The sequence below is a fragment of the Semicossyphus pulcher genome, unplaced genomic scaffold (assembly GCF_022749685.1).
Source record: "Semicossyphus pulcher isolate SPU_LCO1_2020_fin unplaced genomic scaffold, fSemPul1.0.p SCAF_1, whole genome shotgun sequence".
In the NCBI taxonomy this organism is placed as follows: domain Eukaryota; kingdom Metazoa; phylum Chordata; class Actinopteri; order Labriformes; family Labridae; genus Semicossyphus; species Semicossyphus pulcher.
The window spans coordinates 8,160,702-8,180,001 of record NW_027211603.1 but is presented as its reverse complement, the minus strand read 5'-3'; the positions used below and the strand labels follow the sequence as shown (position 1 = coordinate 8,180,001).

General features: G+C 41.8%; 1 protein-coding gene across 2 annotated transcripts in view; it reads left to right on the top strand.

Annotated features, from left to right (window-relative positions):
* Window positions 1-554: 554 nt before the first annotated feature.
* The window catches only part of itga11a (integrin, alpha 11a), a 34,875-nt gene continuing 16,129 nt past the window's right edge, over window positions 555-19,300 (top strand). For both annotated transcript variants that reach the window (XM_069657174.1, XM_069657166.1), the window contains exons 1-13: window positions 555-632; window positions 1,531-1,645; window positions 1,789-1,916; window positions 2,674-2,822; window positions 2,904-3,048; window positions 3,567-3,732; window positions 4,860-4,930; window positions 8,187-8,331; window positions 9,280-9,428; window positions 10,575-10,718; window positions 16,035-16,238; window positions 17,987-18,117; window positions 18,361-18,527. In XM_069657174.1, coding sequence (XP_069513275.1) covers window positions 582-632; window positions 1,531-1,645; window positions 1,789-1,916; window positions 2,674-2,822; window positions 2,904-3,048; window positions 3,567-3,732; window positions 4,860-4,930; window positions 8,187-8,331; window positions 9,280-9,428; window positions 10,575-10,718; window positions 16,035-16,238; window positions 17,987-18,117; window positions 18,361-18,527 — 1,765 coding nt within the window. In that variant the 5' untranslated portion in view covers window positions 555-581. The remainder of the gene's footprint in view (window positions 633-1,530; window positions 1,646-1,788; window positions 1,917-2,673; window positions 2,823-2,903; window positions 3,049-3,566; window positions 3,733-4,859; window positions 4,931-8,186; window positions 8,332-9,279; window positions 9,429-10,574; window positions 10,719-16,034; window positions 16,239-17,986; window positions 18,118-18,360; window positions 18,528-19,300) is intronic.

Sequence of the window (19,300 nt, the reverse complement as noted above, 5' to 3'; positions counted from 1 at the left end):
GAACCAACGCCAACAGCTGCTCCAAGCTCAACTTAGGTAAAGTATCACAAAATACCACTCCATACCAAACACAGCAACAGTGACAATCATGAATATAAAACATGTGGATTAATGGTTTTGTTTGTAACGTATCCGTGTTTGTATGTCTGCACGCTTTTCTGCTTGTGTCTCAGTAAACATCACGTTGGCATGTGTGAGACAGCAGTGTGGGTACCATACCAATCATTCCACATTTTACTATTTTCTTGAATCGTTTATGTACATTTCCACACATGTGTTATACCACACATCCCACCGCATGCTTCTTCATACGGGTCGCACATGTTGTCGTGCTGGTTAGGCGGGCGCATGAAGTTTAGGCAAGTGAACGTTTAGATCTGGAGGATGTAGACAGTTATTACCGCTGCCCAGACAGCAATAACAAACCAAAGTCCCAGATGGTGGAACTTCTGTCTGGTCTCTTAAAGATAGCGCATGTATTTATGTATATATGAGTCTGTGCATCCAAGACCCTCTCAGTGAGATTCATTTTCCCTCAAGGAAGGATATCTCTGACCAACGTATCAGAGCGGAAGGACAAGATGAGGCTGGGGATGACGCTCACAACTAACCCTAAAGACAACAGCTTTGTGGTGAGAATGTAAAAAGACATACAGATTTGCTTTCTTGGGATATGGCATACCATTAGGGCCTGTGTCCACTAACCGCATTTTTTTCAATGGCAGCGCCCACCTCAATTTCAGAGCGCTTCTTACAGGAACATACTGTCGCTAGGTTACAAAAGTTGTCTGGCGGAACTTCTGCTTCCCTCAGTTGTGACTGTTAAGTCTGTTTTAAATTACTCTATAGCTGTGTCCCAATCCAGGGGCTGCAGCCTTCGAAGGCCATATTTGAAGGCAGATTGTGTCACAGAAGCAAGTTGAAGGCCGTCCCAATTCTAAGGCACCTTCAGATGCAGCTGACAAATGCTTCCTCCGTCTCATTTCAGTTCGGCTTTAACTGTCTACACAGGCTATGAATGCAGCATCCTCTGTGGACCGCCACCTTAGAGGACTGTAGCCTGTGGATTGGGACACAGCTTATATGCTTAATATTTGCTTTTATACAAAGAACATTTACAAAGAAAACATGTCCAAGCATTAGCAGCAGCTCTAGACAAGGAAATTGATCCCTCGAAAAAAAACAAAGGGGTTAGCTTATTCTCAGCCGTTGTTGTCAACTGAGAGCGCTGAGTGCAGCAACGAAAGACAGCTGACGCAGACAGCATTTTTGGTGCATTGGTGTTGTATAGAAAAAAAGGTGCTGCCAGCGGAAAAACGCCATTAGTGGACACAGGCCCTAATGGTGTTTTGCTGCAACACATTTAATGAAAAAGGGATGCTCAAAACAAAAAAAAAAAGACAATCCAATAGTCTTTTGATTGCACGGTTTTCATACTGCAGCTCTCCTCGTGGAGAGTATGAACCAAACTTTTCAAATATGCTGAGCTCGATAATGTTGCTTGTATAAATGCCTTTTTTTATGTTTCAGGCCTGTGGGCCGCTGTGGTCTTATGAGTGTGGCAGCTCTTACTACAGCACTGGCATATGCTCCAGAGTCAACGCGAGCTTCAAGTTCTCCAGAACGATTGCGCCTGCCTTTCAGAGTAAGCCAGAAAGTGTCTTTTCTTTTTGACCAACATCCATGGATAGTTCTCAGTCACTGCATTGGACTATTACCTCATTTCTGAACATCTGTTTTCTCCATGTGTGCTTTCATGATAAAGAGTCACCTTTAAATGTTTTTCAGGATGTGAGACATATATGGACATAGTGATCGTTCTAGATGGCTCAAACTCCATCTACCCCTGGTATGAAGTGCAGGCCTTTCTCATCAACATTCTCAAGAAGTTCTATATTGGACCAGGTCAAATACAGGTGTGTAAGAAAGGAAAGAATACTGAAAGAAGTTAATAATTTTTTTTAATATTTGATTTGATTGATTTTTTTTTTGGGAGAGGATTTTTAAATTCCAGGATTTATCCAAAAGTTTGTTTTGCCTGTGGTTTTTCCATAAAAGTTTATTTTTTACTGTGCCGGGAAACTTTTATATACAACTATGAGTAAGAAGTTAAAGTATTTTCAACCTCAGTCCTATCATGCTATTATGGGGAGCTTATGCCATTATGGTCATCTAGTGGAGGCCAGGGAGCTTGCTAAACTACACTTCCTCAATCTGGGACGCCCGCCTCCGATGTCATGTCTCGTTCAAAATCGTCAGGTTGGAAATGTAGACTGCAGACCTGAAGATTTTTTAGACGATCCACCGGTATATTCTCATCGTATTTTGGATTCTGTACCGCTCTGAGCCATTGCGTGCAGCGATCAATGTCCTTGACTGGAAAACAGTAGTATTTCATTCCAGCGTCTCTCGCTGGGCCGGTCCTTTCAGAGGGAGGGGTGCAATGCATGCTGAGTGTTGTAGGAATGTAGAATGGGTAAAACAACGAGCTGTTTGTGCAACTTTCTCCACAGCTATGGCGCCAATTTCAAATATTATTACTTCTATCGATTACAGAGAACACCAGCTTTAACTGACAGTAGCTTTTTCCGAGGCGAATTGCTCCTTTAACTGCAAGAAGACAGAGCTCTTAATAATTGTCATGCATCACTGCCACTGTGTTTCTTTGGACAGGTCGGAGTCGTTCAGTACGGTGAGAAGGTGGTCCATGAATTCAAACTCAACGACTACAAATCTGTTGAAGAAGTGGTGAAAAGGGCTCAGAGTATCGACCAACGGGGCGGAGAGGAGACCAACACAGCTCTTGGCATCAACACAGCACGGTACTGATTCTCCATTGGTACGATTAAGGCTCTTCCAATCTGTGATATATTTTACTGAACTTATTAAACTTGTCCTCTCAGCTCCCAGGCCTTCAAACAAGGAGCTCGGCGCGGTGCCAAGAAGGTGATGATCGTGATAACTGACGGAGAGTCACATGACAGTGCCGATCTCCAGCAAGCCATCGAGGACAGTGAGAAGGATGGCATCACACGTTATGCCATTGCTGTGAGTCTGCTAGATCTATTATTCACCTGGCTTAGATGGCTTACTCTTTATGAGTTTCAACTTAGCGTTCTGATGGCTAATAAATTTGCAGCGCAGCGTTAAGACACCATAAACATTAATGAGATGACCTCATTGAGTTCAGTTAAAGCAGGTCTCTCTCTGAGTTACGAATGTTGCCAGAAGCACTCAGAGCCTTTGGAGAGATCCAAACATAAGCTCAGTAGAAGTGCAGTTAAAGGTGTAAATGATATCCCCCAAACCACATGGTAGCCACCGCTGGTACAGCTAATAGCACACTTTATTCAGTGAAGTGGCTTTGCTGGGCATGGGCATCTGAAACATAACTCTGAAGTCATTTGGTAAAAAACCAACTGGAATTGATGGCAGCACTGGCAAGTGTGTAGAAAACCTAAATCCTCTGAAAACCTCTCAAAGAGCGCTAATTTTAACCTGTTATTGGGCTGTTAAAATGCGACAGATTTACTAGGTTGGTTGAGTTTTTGATCTCATCTTCACAGGTCCTTGGCTACTACAACCGTAGAGGAATCAATCCTGAGGCCTTCCTCAATGAAATCAAGTACATCGCCAGCGACCCAGATGACAAACACTTCTTTAATGTGACAGATGAGTCGGCGCTGAAGGATATTGTGGACGCACTTGGAGAACGCATCTTCAGTTTGGAAGGTTTTGCAAAGAAATTCATTTGAACAGTATTACGTTACACTCATCTGGCAGAGCTTTTATCCACAGCAACTCATATAAAGTGCATATAAGAGTTTGAATTGCATCATGCTTAACCAAATAAAATGACTAAAAGCATCTTCATTGCCACAGTCACATTCTTAGGACTAAGCAGCATAGAAACCATTAAATATGGGGTGTTATGTTAATTTCAAGCTTCATATTTCACTCTGTGATGCCTGTGGAGTAGCTTAGCATAATTCACAGTTAAAAAAACTCCCTTTAAGAAACCCCGCCCCTACAAGCCCACTTTCTTCTGATTGGCCAGCTCTCCGAAGCCCGCTGAGCCTGTCCTTTGTGATGTCACAAAGTGTAGCGTGTAGAGAAAACTGTGTGAAACCTGGCGTTCACAGCAGCCTGCAGACTGAGCTGAGGAGCCTGGGGATTACTCCGACATACTTTTACCTACAGATTTGAAACTTCACCCACGTTTAGTCTGGACATCCAACATTATGTCTTAAAATGTGAAACAGCATAATACCCCCTCTTTAAGTCATGTACTGCTATATTTCCCCAAAAAACTTTAAACTCCACAATCTGTGTTTTTCAAATAATCACATTTTGATCACATATGTCTTGCATTGATTGTCGCCTGTATTATCTTGCCTTACAATGACAATAATTGTAGGTATTCTTAATGATATTTTAGAGTTTGTGATTTCCTGGAAAACATAAAAAGAGGTTTATGACTCATCCTGCAGTCAGGGGCAAACTCGAATTTTGTATCCAAATGTTTTCCCGAAATGTTAAGTCCCTCTCCCGTGATCTACCAAATCTACGAGCTAGCCGAGAGCTCTGGGTCTTCATTGTGATAAGTCCCTCTCTAGCTCCCTGCTTTTAAAGGAACACGTTGATATGTAGAATCATATCGCACCATGCTTACCGCGTTGCTTGTCTGTGAAATAATAACCACTCAGATAACCCTTTAATGAAGTCAAGCCTCCATAGTACTTTCTAGCCAATTAAAGGATTAATTAATTTGAGACACAATATTTGAAAACAGTTCTTATAATGTATTTGGTTTGGTTCTGCAGTGGCTCACACTGTAACAGACTGACTTGTTTCCATAGGAACCAGTAAGAATGGGACAGCGTTTGGCCTCCAGATGTCTCAGGCTGGATTTTCTGCACACAACGTCGAGGTGAGTCTGACTTCTACCTCGTCTTCTTAACCATCTGTCACCTTCTAGAACAACACACATTGTCTCAATTTCTCGCGCATCATAACTCCTTCCCACAAGCTTCCATTTATCACTTCCCAGTCCCCCCTGAGGGGCCTGCTGTGTGGCCCCAGAGGTTTAGGTCATCCTGATTTAGGGGCCCCTGACAGAAGAGACAGGCCTTTTCCACTTCAGCCATGCGGTGATGGGTAATAAGACACCGCTTGTTCCCGAGGGAAACATATCAGTGGAAAGCTGAGTCGAGATTGAGACGGTTCTGCTGCAGTTGTTTTTCCTTCAACTTCACCCAGAGGTTTTTGATTGTATCTGAGCGCAGATAGCTGCAGGTGTGCTGGCTTTTAGAGTGACACAGCTGGAAGAGGAGGATAAGACACATGTCCTCTACTGTACCTGCTGTTCATACCGTTTAAGAGATTTTCATTCCTCTCTTTCTGGCTCGGTCCAGACATATGCTGATGCAACTGCTTTGATTTTCCAGTTCCCCTTCACAGTTTGATTTGTCAGGGGAGAAATAGATAGACCCCGTTTATGAGGAAAATTTTGCAGCTGGGTGGCAGCAATGACTGGAAACTCTGTCCACAGGGCCGGATTCCAGAGATGCTCGACAGCACCAACCTGGGTGTTGAGAGTAGCACAACTTACTGGAAGGAATGTCTGGGCTTTAAAGGACAAAAATAGTGCTGAAAGCACAGATGGCTTTGCTGAATTTGATGTGTGCCAACTGTTCAGGCTGCTTATGTCATATACCGTCCAGACCTTTCATGCATCTGCATACACGGCAGTTTCTCCAACTGCTGTTTGTTGCGTTAAACAATCCTGAACAAAAATCTCTTGGCTTAGTTTTTCTGAAATTTTGCAGCTTAAAGTGTATTTGCAAAAATTGGATCCTGTATTTAACATAGTGCAGAATAATATACATTACCTTTGTTTGTGTGAAGTGTAAAAAAACCCTCTTTACACTGTTGCATGCTTATTTAGAAGCAGTGGCATCCTTCACTATAAAAACAGTCGACATCCCCACCAAAGCAAGGCACATGTCCGTACATGCAACTGCAGTAGAAATAGGTCACTGGTTTTTAAGGTTGAACTATTTTGGAGTTTCACTCATTTGCCATGGAGACCATTTGGACCAAAACAGAGAACCGCACTGGCATAATGCTCCTGTCACAGAGTGACGTTGTGCAAGCTCGGTGAGCACGCAATTCCATCTTTCAGGGAGGAATTGTAAGCCTTCCAGGATATGCTTAAACACTGGAAAATGTGTTGTCTGCATATTGTGTACGGCTTGAAAAAAAACCTGCACTCATTAACCAAAGGAACCCTATAATTATAGTGTCACTGATACACAGTATGGTGAACCATGGAACATAGAAAATCCTCCCTCTCTCCCTCTGTGTCTGCAGCTAATAACACTTGCTGCTTTGTTTCTTTTGTTGAATGACGATTTAAAAATACACACTTGATCAAGCTTTAAAAGTGATTTGATAATGGACCTTAAAACAGTTTTTATCGCATTCCTTAAACACCACTGTAGTTTATGTGTCAGGAATTCGGTCCAGCAGTAGTCTTTAAACTTTCTGGAGGGAAGATGTGTTGAAGCAGACTACAGGGTCTCATTTTTTTCTTTGTTGCACAACCTGTTTATAGATATGCTCCAACTTTACCAATAACAGGATACACAGGATGTTGTGGCTATGGACTAGGTTAATTGGCGAGAATGCACGACTCAACACAGAGCAGTTTTAGGTAAAAGCAGAGCAGAGCATTTAATGATCAGTGCAAGGTTCGATACACAGTCAAACAATCCAAAAAAGGGCAAATCCACAGCAGGCAGAATCAGAACACAGGCTCAAGTTCATACACAAAAAAACTACGATCATCGAGGGAAAAAAATCCAGGACGTTGTGACACAGAGGACCACACAACGAACTGGCAACGAGAGGGAAGACGCAGGGTATATATGTACAGGTAATCGAGGGGAAACAAGACACAGGTGGTTCTAATAGGGCCGGGCTGACACATGAGGCAGGAGACACAGGGAGCAAGGATCTGAGAGACAGAGGCTGTGTTCCAAATGCCATACTCTACTAGCAGTATGTTCTGATTTGGCCAAAATGTAGTATGTAGTATGCAAACGAAAGCAACATTTACAGTAGACCAAAAACACCCGGATGTCGTAGTGATTCGGAAAAAATCTCCAGTATGCATCGGACCAATCTGCCTTGCCTACTGTATCCCACAATGCAAAGTGCTGGGACATCACACGGCAGTTGAAATGGCAGACGGCAGCAGAAAAGCTGAAGGGAGCGCTGGCGGACTGTTGTTTACTTTCACTTTCCGAAACTGAAAAGTGGCGCCTGGTTTAGCATACTGCAAAATACATTTGAACCGCTCCATACTACATACTACTGCCAAACGCAGTATGCATTATGAACTATATAGTATTCCATTTCGAACACAGCCAGTGACAAGGTGAGTTTAAAAATTACACAGGAAATAGCAACATAAATGTGATAAAAACAAAAACAGACCTAATGAGCCTGTCGGAGCAAACCAGAGAATGGGAACTTATTATGATATGATATATGTTTGTTTACGTTCTCCTTAATCTATGGAATGAATAAAGATCTTGTACATAAGATCTTTTACATACTGAAATGGGCCAGCACACTGCTATGGAAGAAAGAAGACTCAGATTTATTCAGTATGAGTTCTGTGAGAAGTAGAAAATGAATCATTTTATTTTTATTTCACTGCCCTTTGAGATGTTTGCTTAGAAAAGAGGCCCAGTCACTATTCTCCCCTTTCGCCCTAATCAGTTTCAGAAAGCTGTCAAGCCTTTAATAACAGAGCTACAAGAGGTGTGGAGAGAATATTAACCTATGGAGAAAGAAGGATACGTTCTGTTCATATCTTCATAAAGTAATCCACAAATGTAGTTGAAACCTTCTTTACAGTTTGTGTTTATCTCTGTTACCAAGATTACGTTTCACCACAAGTGGAGTTGCACCATCATTAATCTGACTGAAAGCAATGTGTGCCAAACACATGCTCCAAAACGGTGGTCACAGTTTTATTACTTTCCATGAACGCATCATCAACATATACACTAATTACCACGTTGTGTGCATATGCTGCACACGCAGAATAACAGACTGATGTCCATTACTCTGCTGCTGAAAATATGTAACTTAACAATACGGTGCATCTCCCACAGGATGGGATCCTGGTGGGTGCTGTCGGGGCTTATGACTGGAATGGAGCGGTGCTGAAGGAGACACGGCAGGGGAAGGTGGTCCCTCCGAAGTCGTCCTATGCACAGGAGTTCCCTGAAGAGCTCAAAAACCACGGTGCCTACTTGGGTGAGTAATACCCTAAAGAACTACAGAGCACAAACTAATTATTTTAATGGAGCGTTAAATTCAGGACTGCTCATGTTTATACTGTGGGAAGAAATGTAGAGAAAGTACAATGTTGTTTTTATTAATGAAGGCTACGGTTGAAAACTGTTAAGAGCATTTTCCGCTGTGGACACCAGACTTTCCTTTCTGTTCGCATGCTCTTGTACTGGCAGAGGATCTGTGGTTTAGCACCTAGTATCCTAGCTGCAGCCCATCTCTACAAAGTGTACCCACTGCCCCAGTGCTTCCCATCATATCCAACCCCATCCCTCTCCAACACCACAGACCTCTGCTTTTACCATCAGTGGCTTGTCTCTGAGCTTATCCACCAGGCTGCCAGTGGAAGACACGCTAGACTCAATAGTAATATGAGGTGGAGGCATAATTTTGGACGGGAGAAAGTTAAAGCTGGGAAAAAGGGGGTACGAAGACAGGAGATGAAGGTGGAAAAGTATACAGGGAGTAAGTGGAACTTTTAACGAGAAAAGATGAAATAGAAGACACAGAAGAAGAAACCTGAGAAACCTGAGAAACCAGAACATCCAGTTCTGTGTAACTGAAGGCTTCTCAAGGAGTTTCAGCTACTTAAATTGCAAAGTTTTACAATTTCCCCTCGTCATGCAGATCACTATGAAATTCAACCTAAAGGTCAGGCCAATCACTCTTAGCACACTCAAATAGTGGATTTGTTTGTTTGACCATCAAGCCATAAATACACTTAATTTACGGACCCATAGTTTTTAAAAGGAAAGGATTACTGCTAAGCACAAAAAACTTACACCATAAGCAATATAAGTTACTTTAGTGCAGGTGGGTCAGACCAATCTCTATATCTGCTTCCTTCAGGGGTTGTTGTCCGCAGAGGAGGCAGAACTAATGTGCGTTTATGATTGTGTTTTCCAAAACCAGGTTACACTGTGACGTCTGTGGTGTCAGCCAAAAACGGTCGTCTACTGGTAGCAGGAGCTCCACGGTTTAACCACACCGGCAAAGTCATCATCTTCACTCTGAGTAACTCTGGAAATCTGGCCATCCTGCACTCCCTCAAAGGCCAGCAGGTACTGCAGTGTTCAGCTTCAGGCTTTATAGTTTGTGTTTGCTTTCAGAGAATAACAGGTCAACAAGAAATGTCTTATCACATTGCTAGAAAACAGTGCTTGATACAGAAGAAGAGCAGCGAAGTTTGTTCTTAATTGCAATGCGAGGCTGAGCAGCTTTATTTATACAGCAAGCTTCAAACACAGAGGAAATCAGAGTGCTTTTAATAGGCGAAGAAAAGCATTAGAAGGGCCTTTAAAGCTCCCTTGATGTAGCTCTTATTCTTATGTATGTATTCATGAACATATAGAATAACATGCAATATTTTTCAGCAGATAAATCAATCAGTTTTTATTTATATAGAGCCAAATTATAACTGAAGTTTTCATTTGGAAATTGAAGACTGTGCTGCACTATAACAGTCCAGATGACATGTATATAACATACAGCTCTGATGGTGCAAGTTGACACAAGGACAAACGCACTGCACGTTTGATTTGGTGCAATAAAATATTATTGTGAGTGTTGTATAACTTTTAATTTAGTACTTTGAGTGTACATTAAATCATCTGTTGGGATTTGATTCTATTATCTGAGTCGCATCAATTCTAAAAATACTCTTTACTTCAAGGGGATATGGATCTGTGTGTTAATGACTGCTGCACTCGTGACTGGCAGCTCTTCACAGGCTGCAGGCCTGAAGTGATCCTGCAGCAGCTTACATTGTACCTTGTCAGCAACAACTCATCCAGAACAGCAGATGTTTTTTTGCAGAAAAACCTTCTTGATCTCACAATTCTTGAGAAAGGAGCTTTTTTTATTGGCAGATGTTTCTAATCTGAAAACCAATAGATGATGTTCCGTTCACTCCAGTCACTGGTCCAGCCTCTCTCTCTCTCTGTGAACTTCTCACAGTCTGCGCATTCAGAAAAACTTCAGGACTCTGACCACTTGCTTTCACACAACACATGCTCCCATTTGCTTACAACATTCATGTTCAAACCCCCTCTGGATAATCAGTAAATCACTGAACCCAAACAACATCTGGCTCCACAAACACTGGAGAGGAAGCCAAGATGTTCAGCCTTGACAAATAATTCTTTCAAAGGATTTTAACTGATGAATAACACATTTCATAGCATGACATGCATGAACGTCTTTTTCAGATTGGCTCTTACTACGGCAGTGAGATTGCACCTGTGGATATCGACGGGGACGGTATAACTGACAACCTTTTGGTGGCAGCACCCATGTTCTTCAGTGGCGGTTTGGAGAAGGGAAAGGTCTACATCTACAGAGTGACAGAGCTGGTGAGTATAAACCAAACACAGAGAAGCTGGACACATGCAGGGATTAATCAATTCTCAACCCGGCAACCGGCTGCTCAGAATTAGGTCAACACCTGTTCAAACTCCAGTGTTACCCAGTAATTTTAACACACCTCACCAGAAGTGTCCAGTAACACACAGCAAAACCAGACCCTGTCGCATTCCTGCTCCACAGTTAACACACCGGCATCCCGCAGACAGAATTTGACACATGACCTTGTCCAGATCAAATGTGGCGATCAATAACAGAACTTTGCCATGCCAGCGTGCAGACTGTGAACTCAACAGGAAAGTATTCTGCCCCTTCTAAACCCATTTCCAGCAAACCATTTGGAGGCGAGAAGTTTTCTTTAATAGGAGGAAATTTCCTGGTGTTCCAGGTCTGTCTTGCTCATTGGAATAATAAATGTCTTCAGCTGTTTTGAGTCCATTCAGCAGGCACAGAGGAGGTATTTAAATATCTGGCGAGGCTCAAACCGCATCACAGGTGGACGGCCAAGTGTAACAGTCCAAAGCAAAACACCAACAGAAAGAAATCACCTTTTAAAACTGTCCGTCATTCAGACAGCACCGCCATATGTTCAGGATAATTACGTATCATGGTGAGGTTGACTCAGGTGTTGCTGTAGATGCTGCACAGTGTTCTGGAGAATAAGGTTGGACACTCTGGTTCAAAAATGTGTCACTGTGGCCACGGGGAATATTATTCATTCATAATGTGATACTATAGACTTGCACAAAGGCATTTTAATTGACATTGTGTATATAAGGCTTCATCGATTCTTAGCCAAACGAGCAGCAGGGCTTCAGAAGTAGCAGTGCGGGTCAGAATAAAACCTCCCAGATAAACAAATTAAACATGTTTAGTACATTTTGTCCGCTTTTTTTTAAATAAAAAATATCTACAATCATTTCATTTATTGTCATTTTACAAGCAAGGACCACACCATCAACAATTTAACAATTTATTGATCAATTAGATTGATGATAATGATGCTAGGGCTGCACGGTGGTGCAGTGGTCAGTGCTGTTGCCTCACAGCTAGAAAGTTCCTAGTCAGTTGGAGTTTGCATGTTCTCCTTGTGCATGCATGGGTTCCCTCCTGGTACTCCGGCTTCCTCTCACAGTCCAAAGACATGCTCGTTATGTTCATTGGTGGCTCTAAATTGCCCGTAGGTGTGAGTGTGAGCGTGAAAGGTTGTCTGTCTCTATGTGTCAGCTCAATGACAGCTGGCATAGGCTCCAGCCCCCCGCGACCCTGAACAGGATAAGCGGTACAGCGGTATAGATGATGGATGGATGGATGGATGGATGTTGGACTTGTAGAGGTCAATCTTCTTGCGATCAGTGTTTTAGGGAAGCTTCACTGGGGATCCGTTGTCGCACCTCGGCACGACCAACCCCCTCAGCGCCCTAAGTATGGGAGAACGGTAAGAAACAGAAAAAAAGCAGGGGTGGGAGGGAGGGATGCAGAATGCGAGAGCAAAAAAGGAGAGGGAATGCCGACAGACGCGCGGTTGAGGTGTGGTCCTGCTCCTGAAAATATGCTATATAGCATCGATAAATGTTGCATGTTGAACCCTTAATCTATATTTTAATCAACAATATATCATGAACTCTTTTTAAAAGAGGTTGCTCTTAGTGATGGACTCAGAGATCATTATCACCCAGGTCTGCAGTCCCCCTCAGCTCTATGGAGCTTTTTAATGTCTTTTAGCTCATTGTTTTAGTTTTCTGGCTTACAGCATTGTTTTGTTTCGATCTCTCCACTTTCATAGCATCATTTTCAGACACTGTAGCTGCTCCTTTCTTAAAAAAAAGCTTCTGTAAACCTAATGGATACGACCTGCCTAGAAGCAGCAGACAGTCTCAGGAAGCATCTAGCTGTTGAAGCATTTGGCAGCGAAACAGCCAAACATTTCCCTCTAAAGTTTGTAGAGACTATTTACTAACAGGTTCACAGTGAATGATGACAGCATGAAATCATGTGTTTACATCTTGTTTGTGCTGTGTCTTAGTGTCAAGAAAATGAATTATTGCATGCTTAGTATGCTGAATTTAGCTCAAAGCTCAAATAAGCCTACAGCCACAGAGACACTGCTTATATATCAACCATAGACATTCCCCCGTTACTATTTTATTCTAACACTATATTAGAAGGATGGCCTGCCTTATCGGAGATGTATGAGTGGTTTAGCTACAAAGCAGTCAGAAAAGAATGATGAAAATTATTGGTCCATAAGATAACCAATCACAAACTGATAAGAAGCTGCTGTAGCAACAGAAATAAAGTAACAAAACTTATCATACCGACATGTCAATAGCAGTATAATGTTTCCTAATGTCTGGCAGCTGGTGAAAAATAAAATTCCATTCACTTCCAACAGAGAGAGAAGTTGCTATTTAAACTTACTCCTGAGCCCCTGCACTCTGCCTGTGACCCTTCATGGCCTCCTCACAAACCATATGTTTCAAATTTAAGCAGCACTGACGATATTTTTCCCCATCTCTCGATCAATCTCCCACATTGTCACACATGCACACATCAGGTAGCCGAGAAGTCAAAGCTACCTTCCTAAATCAACTCCCTTCCCAATTATTCAACTGAAAAAACAGGTGATCTCATGTTTCGTCTGTCGACCCTAAATTATATTGTGGACTGTGATGCCGAGTGGAGCAATGATGCGCATGACTACTGATGGACTCAAGTATTTGGCTCCATTTGTCCGATTGCCTTCTTTGAAACATTTTCCAGTCGGGCAGTTGCTTTCAAAGACGTGGATATTTTCCATCTGACTTTACGTTTGCTAAGAATAGAACTTCAAATAAATACACTAAAGCTATACGCCGTTCTTTAGTTCTTTAACGACCCAGAGGTCAAATTCCTCAAACATAACTGACCAGATGTTTCAGATATTTGAGTTCAAAAAGGCAGAATTAAAGGATTATGTGGAAAACACAGAAGCTCAGGAGATCCAAACTTTATCTTTTAGTTTGATGAGATAAGAAAAAACTCAGTTTGTTACTTTTTCCTGAAAAATAAATTACAACGCGATTAGTCGACTGAAGATGGTTTTGAGATAATTGAAACAACAAACCCAGCTGGATGGAGGGCAGCGAGCTCTGCCTTGGTCTTATTATGAGACGTCGGAATAAATGGATGACAGATCAGCCCATTAACTGGGAACCTGAACTCTGCCTGGAGGCCTCTGCACAGGAGATAGGACAAGAAGAAGGGCTTTCTTTGAATAGTAATGGGCTTTTTTTTTAAACTCCTTTTGGCATATGCTTCTGTGTCCAATACAGCTTTTTTCCTCTTAGTGTAGTGTTTTTACTCCTAAGGCATTCTGTATGCTTGTGCCTGTCACGTTTTGTCTGAAGTATCAGGATGTCTGTAAGCGGTCTGAGAGTTTGTAGCCCTTCTAGTTCTCTGCAACACTTTAGAAGAATAAAACTTTGTTAATCCCGAAGGAAATTCTCGTGCCAGATTGCTCCAAAGTTACGGTACAAAAAGCAAGAAATACAAATATAAGTGAAATATACAATATAACGTGTACTGTGGGTTAAATGCCAAGAGGCAGTGCCTAGTATAATAACAGTAGTACAATGAGATATTTACAGAATTAAGCTTAGTAAAAAAAAGTAATGGTGGCAGTTACTTTGACAGTTGTATTTGCAGTGAAAATAAGAAGAAACTTTTATTGCACGAGATGATGACTGTTAAAATTGCCCATGAGATAAAAATGTAATCGTATACCCTTAATGGACAATGACTTTTTTCATTCTTTACTTACCGACACTTATATTGTTGCATTGATTTGAACTCAGGCTGTGATCTCCATTCTCAATGAGGTCAATATAAACTCTGGAGCACGGGGGATCTTTAAAAACTCTTAGTTGAGTTTTTTTCGCCAAAGCAACAACTTTCAAAAACACTAGCCAAAACATAAAATATGATCTATATTATACATTATGCAGCAGTTAGGTCAACCAAGTAATCTGATTGGACAAGAGGCATTCCATGAGTGCTGATTTAGAGAACATCACTGAGACTGTTCACTCTGTGTATCACTCCGCCTCAGCCAGGTGTTCTCAATACTGTTAATTAACATCACAGCAGACTGTATGTCTACATTGATCAAGCTGGTACCTCTGAATCACACAGCAGACTCTTATTTCACTGGTTGGTGATGAATTAAAACAAACAGATAAATGTACATGATAGAAAACAGCTGATCTGTTGTAACCTGTAGACACAGTCCAGTTTCACTTAAGTTATGGAACTAGTTGAATTAGTGGAGCAAACGATAATCTTTTGTTGATTGTTACTTTTTACTAACTTTTGCTGCTTGTGTAACTGTATAAAAGTAATGTCACACTAAAGGTTGTGATGTTGCACTGAATATCCGCACACAGCCTCATGCCTATGACCGAATCACAGCCGTGATGATATTCAGCACAACATCACTCCCTCTCATGTGATATCGCTTAAGTATATAAACATTACAATCTAACTGTTGGGTAAACAGACACAAATACGTTGTTGAAAACAGATCTAAAACAGAGACAAGTGAATCAGTTCATAATATAAACATATTTGTTCGGCCAAAACACACGATCTGTGAAGATAATTACCCTGATGCAGCAGTCCAAGATGTACACTTCTGTTGTAATTAGGAGTTACCTGGTTGGAGCAAGGGATAAGCTGCCCAAATGACAAGTTGTTTCGAAAGACTAGATAAGATACAAGATGTTTTTTATATTGAAAGTAGAGTTTCAAAGCTTATTGTTCCTTGATTTGTAGTTCAGGACTTTAAGTTTTCACACATGCACGATGTAGTCCAGTTAATCACACATGGACTTTGTGATGTGTGGAGGAGAGCTTCAGAAGTAGATTAAATTCTTTTTCTACTTTTATCTCGTGTTGTGTCTCAAAATGTTTTAGTTTTCTGACCCTGTTTGTTGCGGTTCATTTTCTGGGAAGAGCAGCCAGACATCCCACTCCGGGACTCCCCGCTCAAGCAAATCATTTATCAACATCTGCAGTAAAGTATACAAGCACAAATTCTTGCGTCCAAAAATAATTAAACTATCCCATAAGGTGTGATTGCCTTACGACATTTATGAAGCAGGGAGGAAAGGGAAAAAAGTATTCTGACCTTGTTTAACACACCGTGTATTGCTTGTATCAAATATATTTAGGAGCATCCTTTACATCCAAACAGATAACAAATCATGAACTCATGGTTAGGATGACACAAGCTTCTGCATCATTACGTTTCTCTTCATCTCTCCCAGAATCGATTCGTCCTTGAAGGATCCTTGGAAATCCACAACGGTGGCCAGAACGCTCGCTTTGGCTCCTCGCTCGCTCCGGTCCCTGATCTGAATGGTGACGGCTTCAATGACCTGGTGGTGGGAGCCCCGCTGGAAGACGACCACAAAGGGGCCATTTATGTTTTCTTTAGCCTGCAGAACAGAATATTACGCAAGTACAAACAGGTAGGAGGTGTGCACAGAGGACAGTTAGACAATGCCAAAATGTTTGTATGTTCTTTCCTACCAATTATAGTCACATAAACATATTACTGCTGATTACCTACAACACATGGTACATATGTTTTTCATTTGAGTTTCAGCTGGCCTCTGATTTATGCTCCTTTAAGTATGGTAAAGAAATATACTGGCCGACACTTGAGGCTCGCTACAATTTAGCATCATTCTATACAGAGGTCAGTAACAGACAATCTGTCAGTGAGGGCAAACAAAACCAGACAAGGAGCAAGAGGACTGGCAACAACAGGGAACATGCAGTAGTCATGAGAGCACACAAGAGAATACAAACACAAGGCAGGAGGGAGAAGGGATTTACATGAATACTGAGGGAATGAGGGGCATTTGGGGACAAGGTGGAGATGACTGGAGCACATTGAGGAAAGCTACTGAACAGGTGGAAAACAATTCAAAGGATAGGTTAGGATATAAATAACAACTTAACTGTAAAATAAGTTCATTTGAGAAAGCTGCACTCAACTATTAAGCCAACTGTAAACTTCAGATAATTCTTGGTTGTAATTTTGACCAAAACAAACCCTAGAAAGGCCTCAAAAAACATTGTTGAATGAATGCTGTAGAGTTTTTTAGGCTCCTCGGACCCCCAGGGGGTCTGCGAACCATAGCCTGGGGGTCCGCGAAATAGTTATAATACATATATAATAAATTATTTAATTGTGCTGTATTATTAAAAACTGCATGTCTACAGATGATGACCATTTGCGCCAATTAACAAACAAGTATATTGTGTCCGTTGCTCCCGCTCACATTAGCTTTGGACCAATAGAAACTGATATGATTGTGACACATCGCGTCAATCTGTCATGAATCGCTCAACTCACTCAGGTCGCGATGAACTGTTCATTTTCTGAGCTTTTAAGATCAATTACTTTAAAGGTATAAATGCTGTCAAGTTGAGTCCACAAGCAATTTGAATAGAATGACCCCGTGAGTGGTATTAACATGATTTAAGCTGAAATGCTTTTCTGTTCATCACTATCAAACAGGTCACAAGTGTTTAGGTTGATACGTTTTACAATACAAATAATTCCAATGGCATCAAGTGTGCAAAAAAAAATCCTTGGAAAATGTTCTCCCCTGTAAGGGGTCCCTGGGCCCAAGAAGTTTGAGCACCCTGTCTTAGACAATAGCCCTTTTTACACTGCGGTTCCGCCACAGCGACGAAACGAAGCTCCGCCTTCGCTGTTTTACGTTGGACCAGCAACGCCGGCTTAAAGCTGCCCCAGTGTGTTCCGGTGGTGCAGAAGCAAAAGGTGCTTCACGTACACACACACGGCACTGTTCCGCCCTGCCAGCTCTTCTGTTTACACAGACGCTGTTTCACCTCCGTTACGTCTCTGTTACTACCTCCAATGCCGGCTCAGAGTCAGAACGACTTCGTCCCACCATCCGCCTCCGTGCGTTTTACATAGAAGACGAAACGTAACAGAGGCATAATAATCCCGCCTTGAACTGGCAGTGTAAAGGTGGCTAATGGTCAGTTTACAGGACCACTGAGAGGAGAGAGAGCAATATACTTTAAGAAATACTATTTTGGATTGATGACAGAAAGTAAATTATCTTAAATGTTCAGAATCATCTACTATCCTGGCTTTAAATATGTGCAAACTGTATTTCCACAAACTGTTTTATTGCATATTTGACTGCTTTAATATCAGACTGTGTCTGTGTCTCAGAGGATAGCAGCAGCAGATCTGGCTCCAGGCCTGCAGTACTTTGGCCGCAGTATCCATGGCACAATGGACATGAACAATGACGGTTTAGTGGACCTGGCAGTAGGTTCTCTTGGTGCTGCTGTTCTCCTTTGGTTAGTATTACACCCAGTAAATAATACAGATGTCATAAATATAAAAGACAAATCTTGCCAGTGTTTCTGCAGAAGCTCTAGACAGCTTGAATAACTATAAAAAGATCCCTCTTTTCCCTTTTGTATTAATCTTACTGTTACATTGAAAGGGAAAAACATCAGCCTTTAGTAGGAAAAATAATCATATTTCCAGAGTATTAAGTATTGTTTTGGCTTTATCTATAACCCCTTTCTGCCTCACAGGTCGAAGAGTGTTGTCCGGATATACACCACAGTCAGATTTGAGCCCAGTAAAGTCAACGTCTTTGTGAAGGACTGCCAGAGAGGTGGTAAAGACGTGACCTGCATGTCAGCCATTGTATGTTTCAACATCACTGCCAGGACGGCCATCCCTCCCACACAGGAAATTGGTAAGCCAGAAAAATAATCCAGTGCTGTGGAAGCATGTCGGTAAAGTTTCCTTCCCTTGTCTTTGCCTGATGTTTGGCTTCTTTACAAGGTTAATAAAAAACTTTTTCATCTTTTAGTAAAGCAGATCTTATTGCACATCCCATCGGAAATATAGATAAAAGAACTTGTTAAGAGAAGAATATGTGTTACTGTGTGTCAAACCTTTAACAGAACATTTACCGATATGCTCGAGCAGCTATGTTCGATATAGGTCAGCTGTTATATGAACTGTGGTTCAGAACAGAGTGAAACTTGGCTGGTTTAAAGTGAGAAAAGGCATCCAGCTCTATGAATGTATATCCTTCATTTCATGGCTCCAGCAGACTTTCAGCATGTGGCTTCCCGTAAAAACTGTCATGGCTCCTTCCACTCAGATTGGCGCCAGGGCAAAATGTTTCTTTACAAGCAGTAAGAGATTCTGATCTCACTGTTGTTCCCCTGCCAAAGCCAATGCTGCTGCTGCCTCCAGAACTGGCATATTTTAGCCACAGAGCTGCTATCAAATGTTCATTTCGTTGTGTGAGCGATGTTCGGAAAGCATCAGCAAGCATCTCTGCTTTGTTCGCCTTAAAAAGAGAGTTGTTTCTTAGTGTTTGATGGTGTTAAAAAAGCTCTGCAGATGGGTGTTCCACTGATAGCAGCCCACCTGCACGTCACCGCAGGGCCTCTCTGCTCTCAATTTGTTTTAAGAGACGTGATGGCGGGGTTCAATTTCACCGTGTATTAGAGAGGA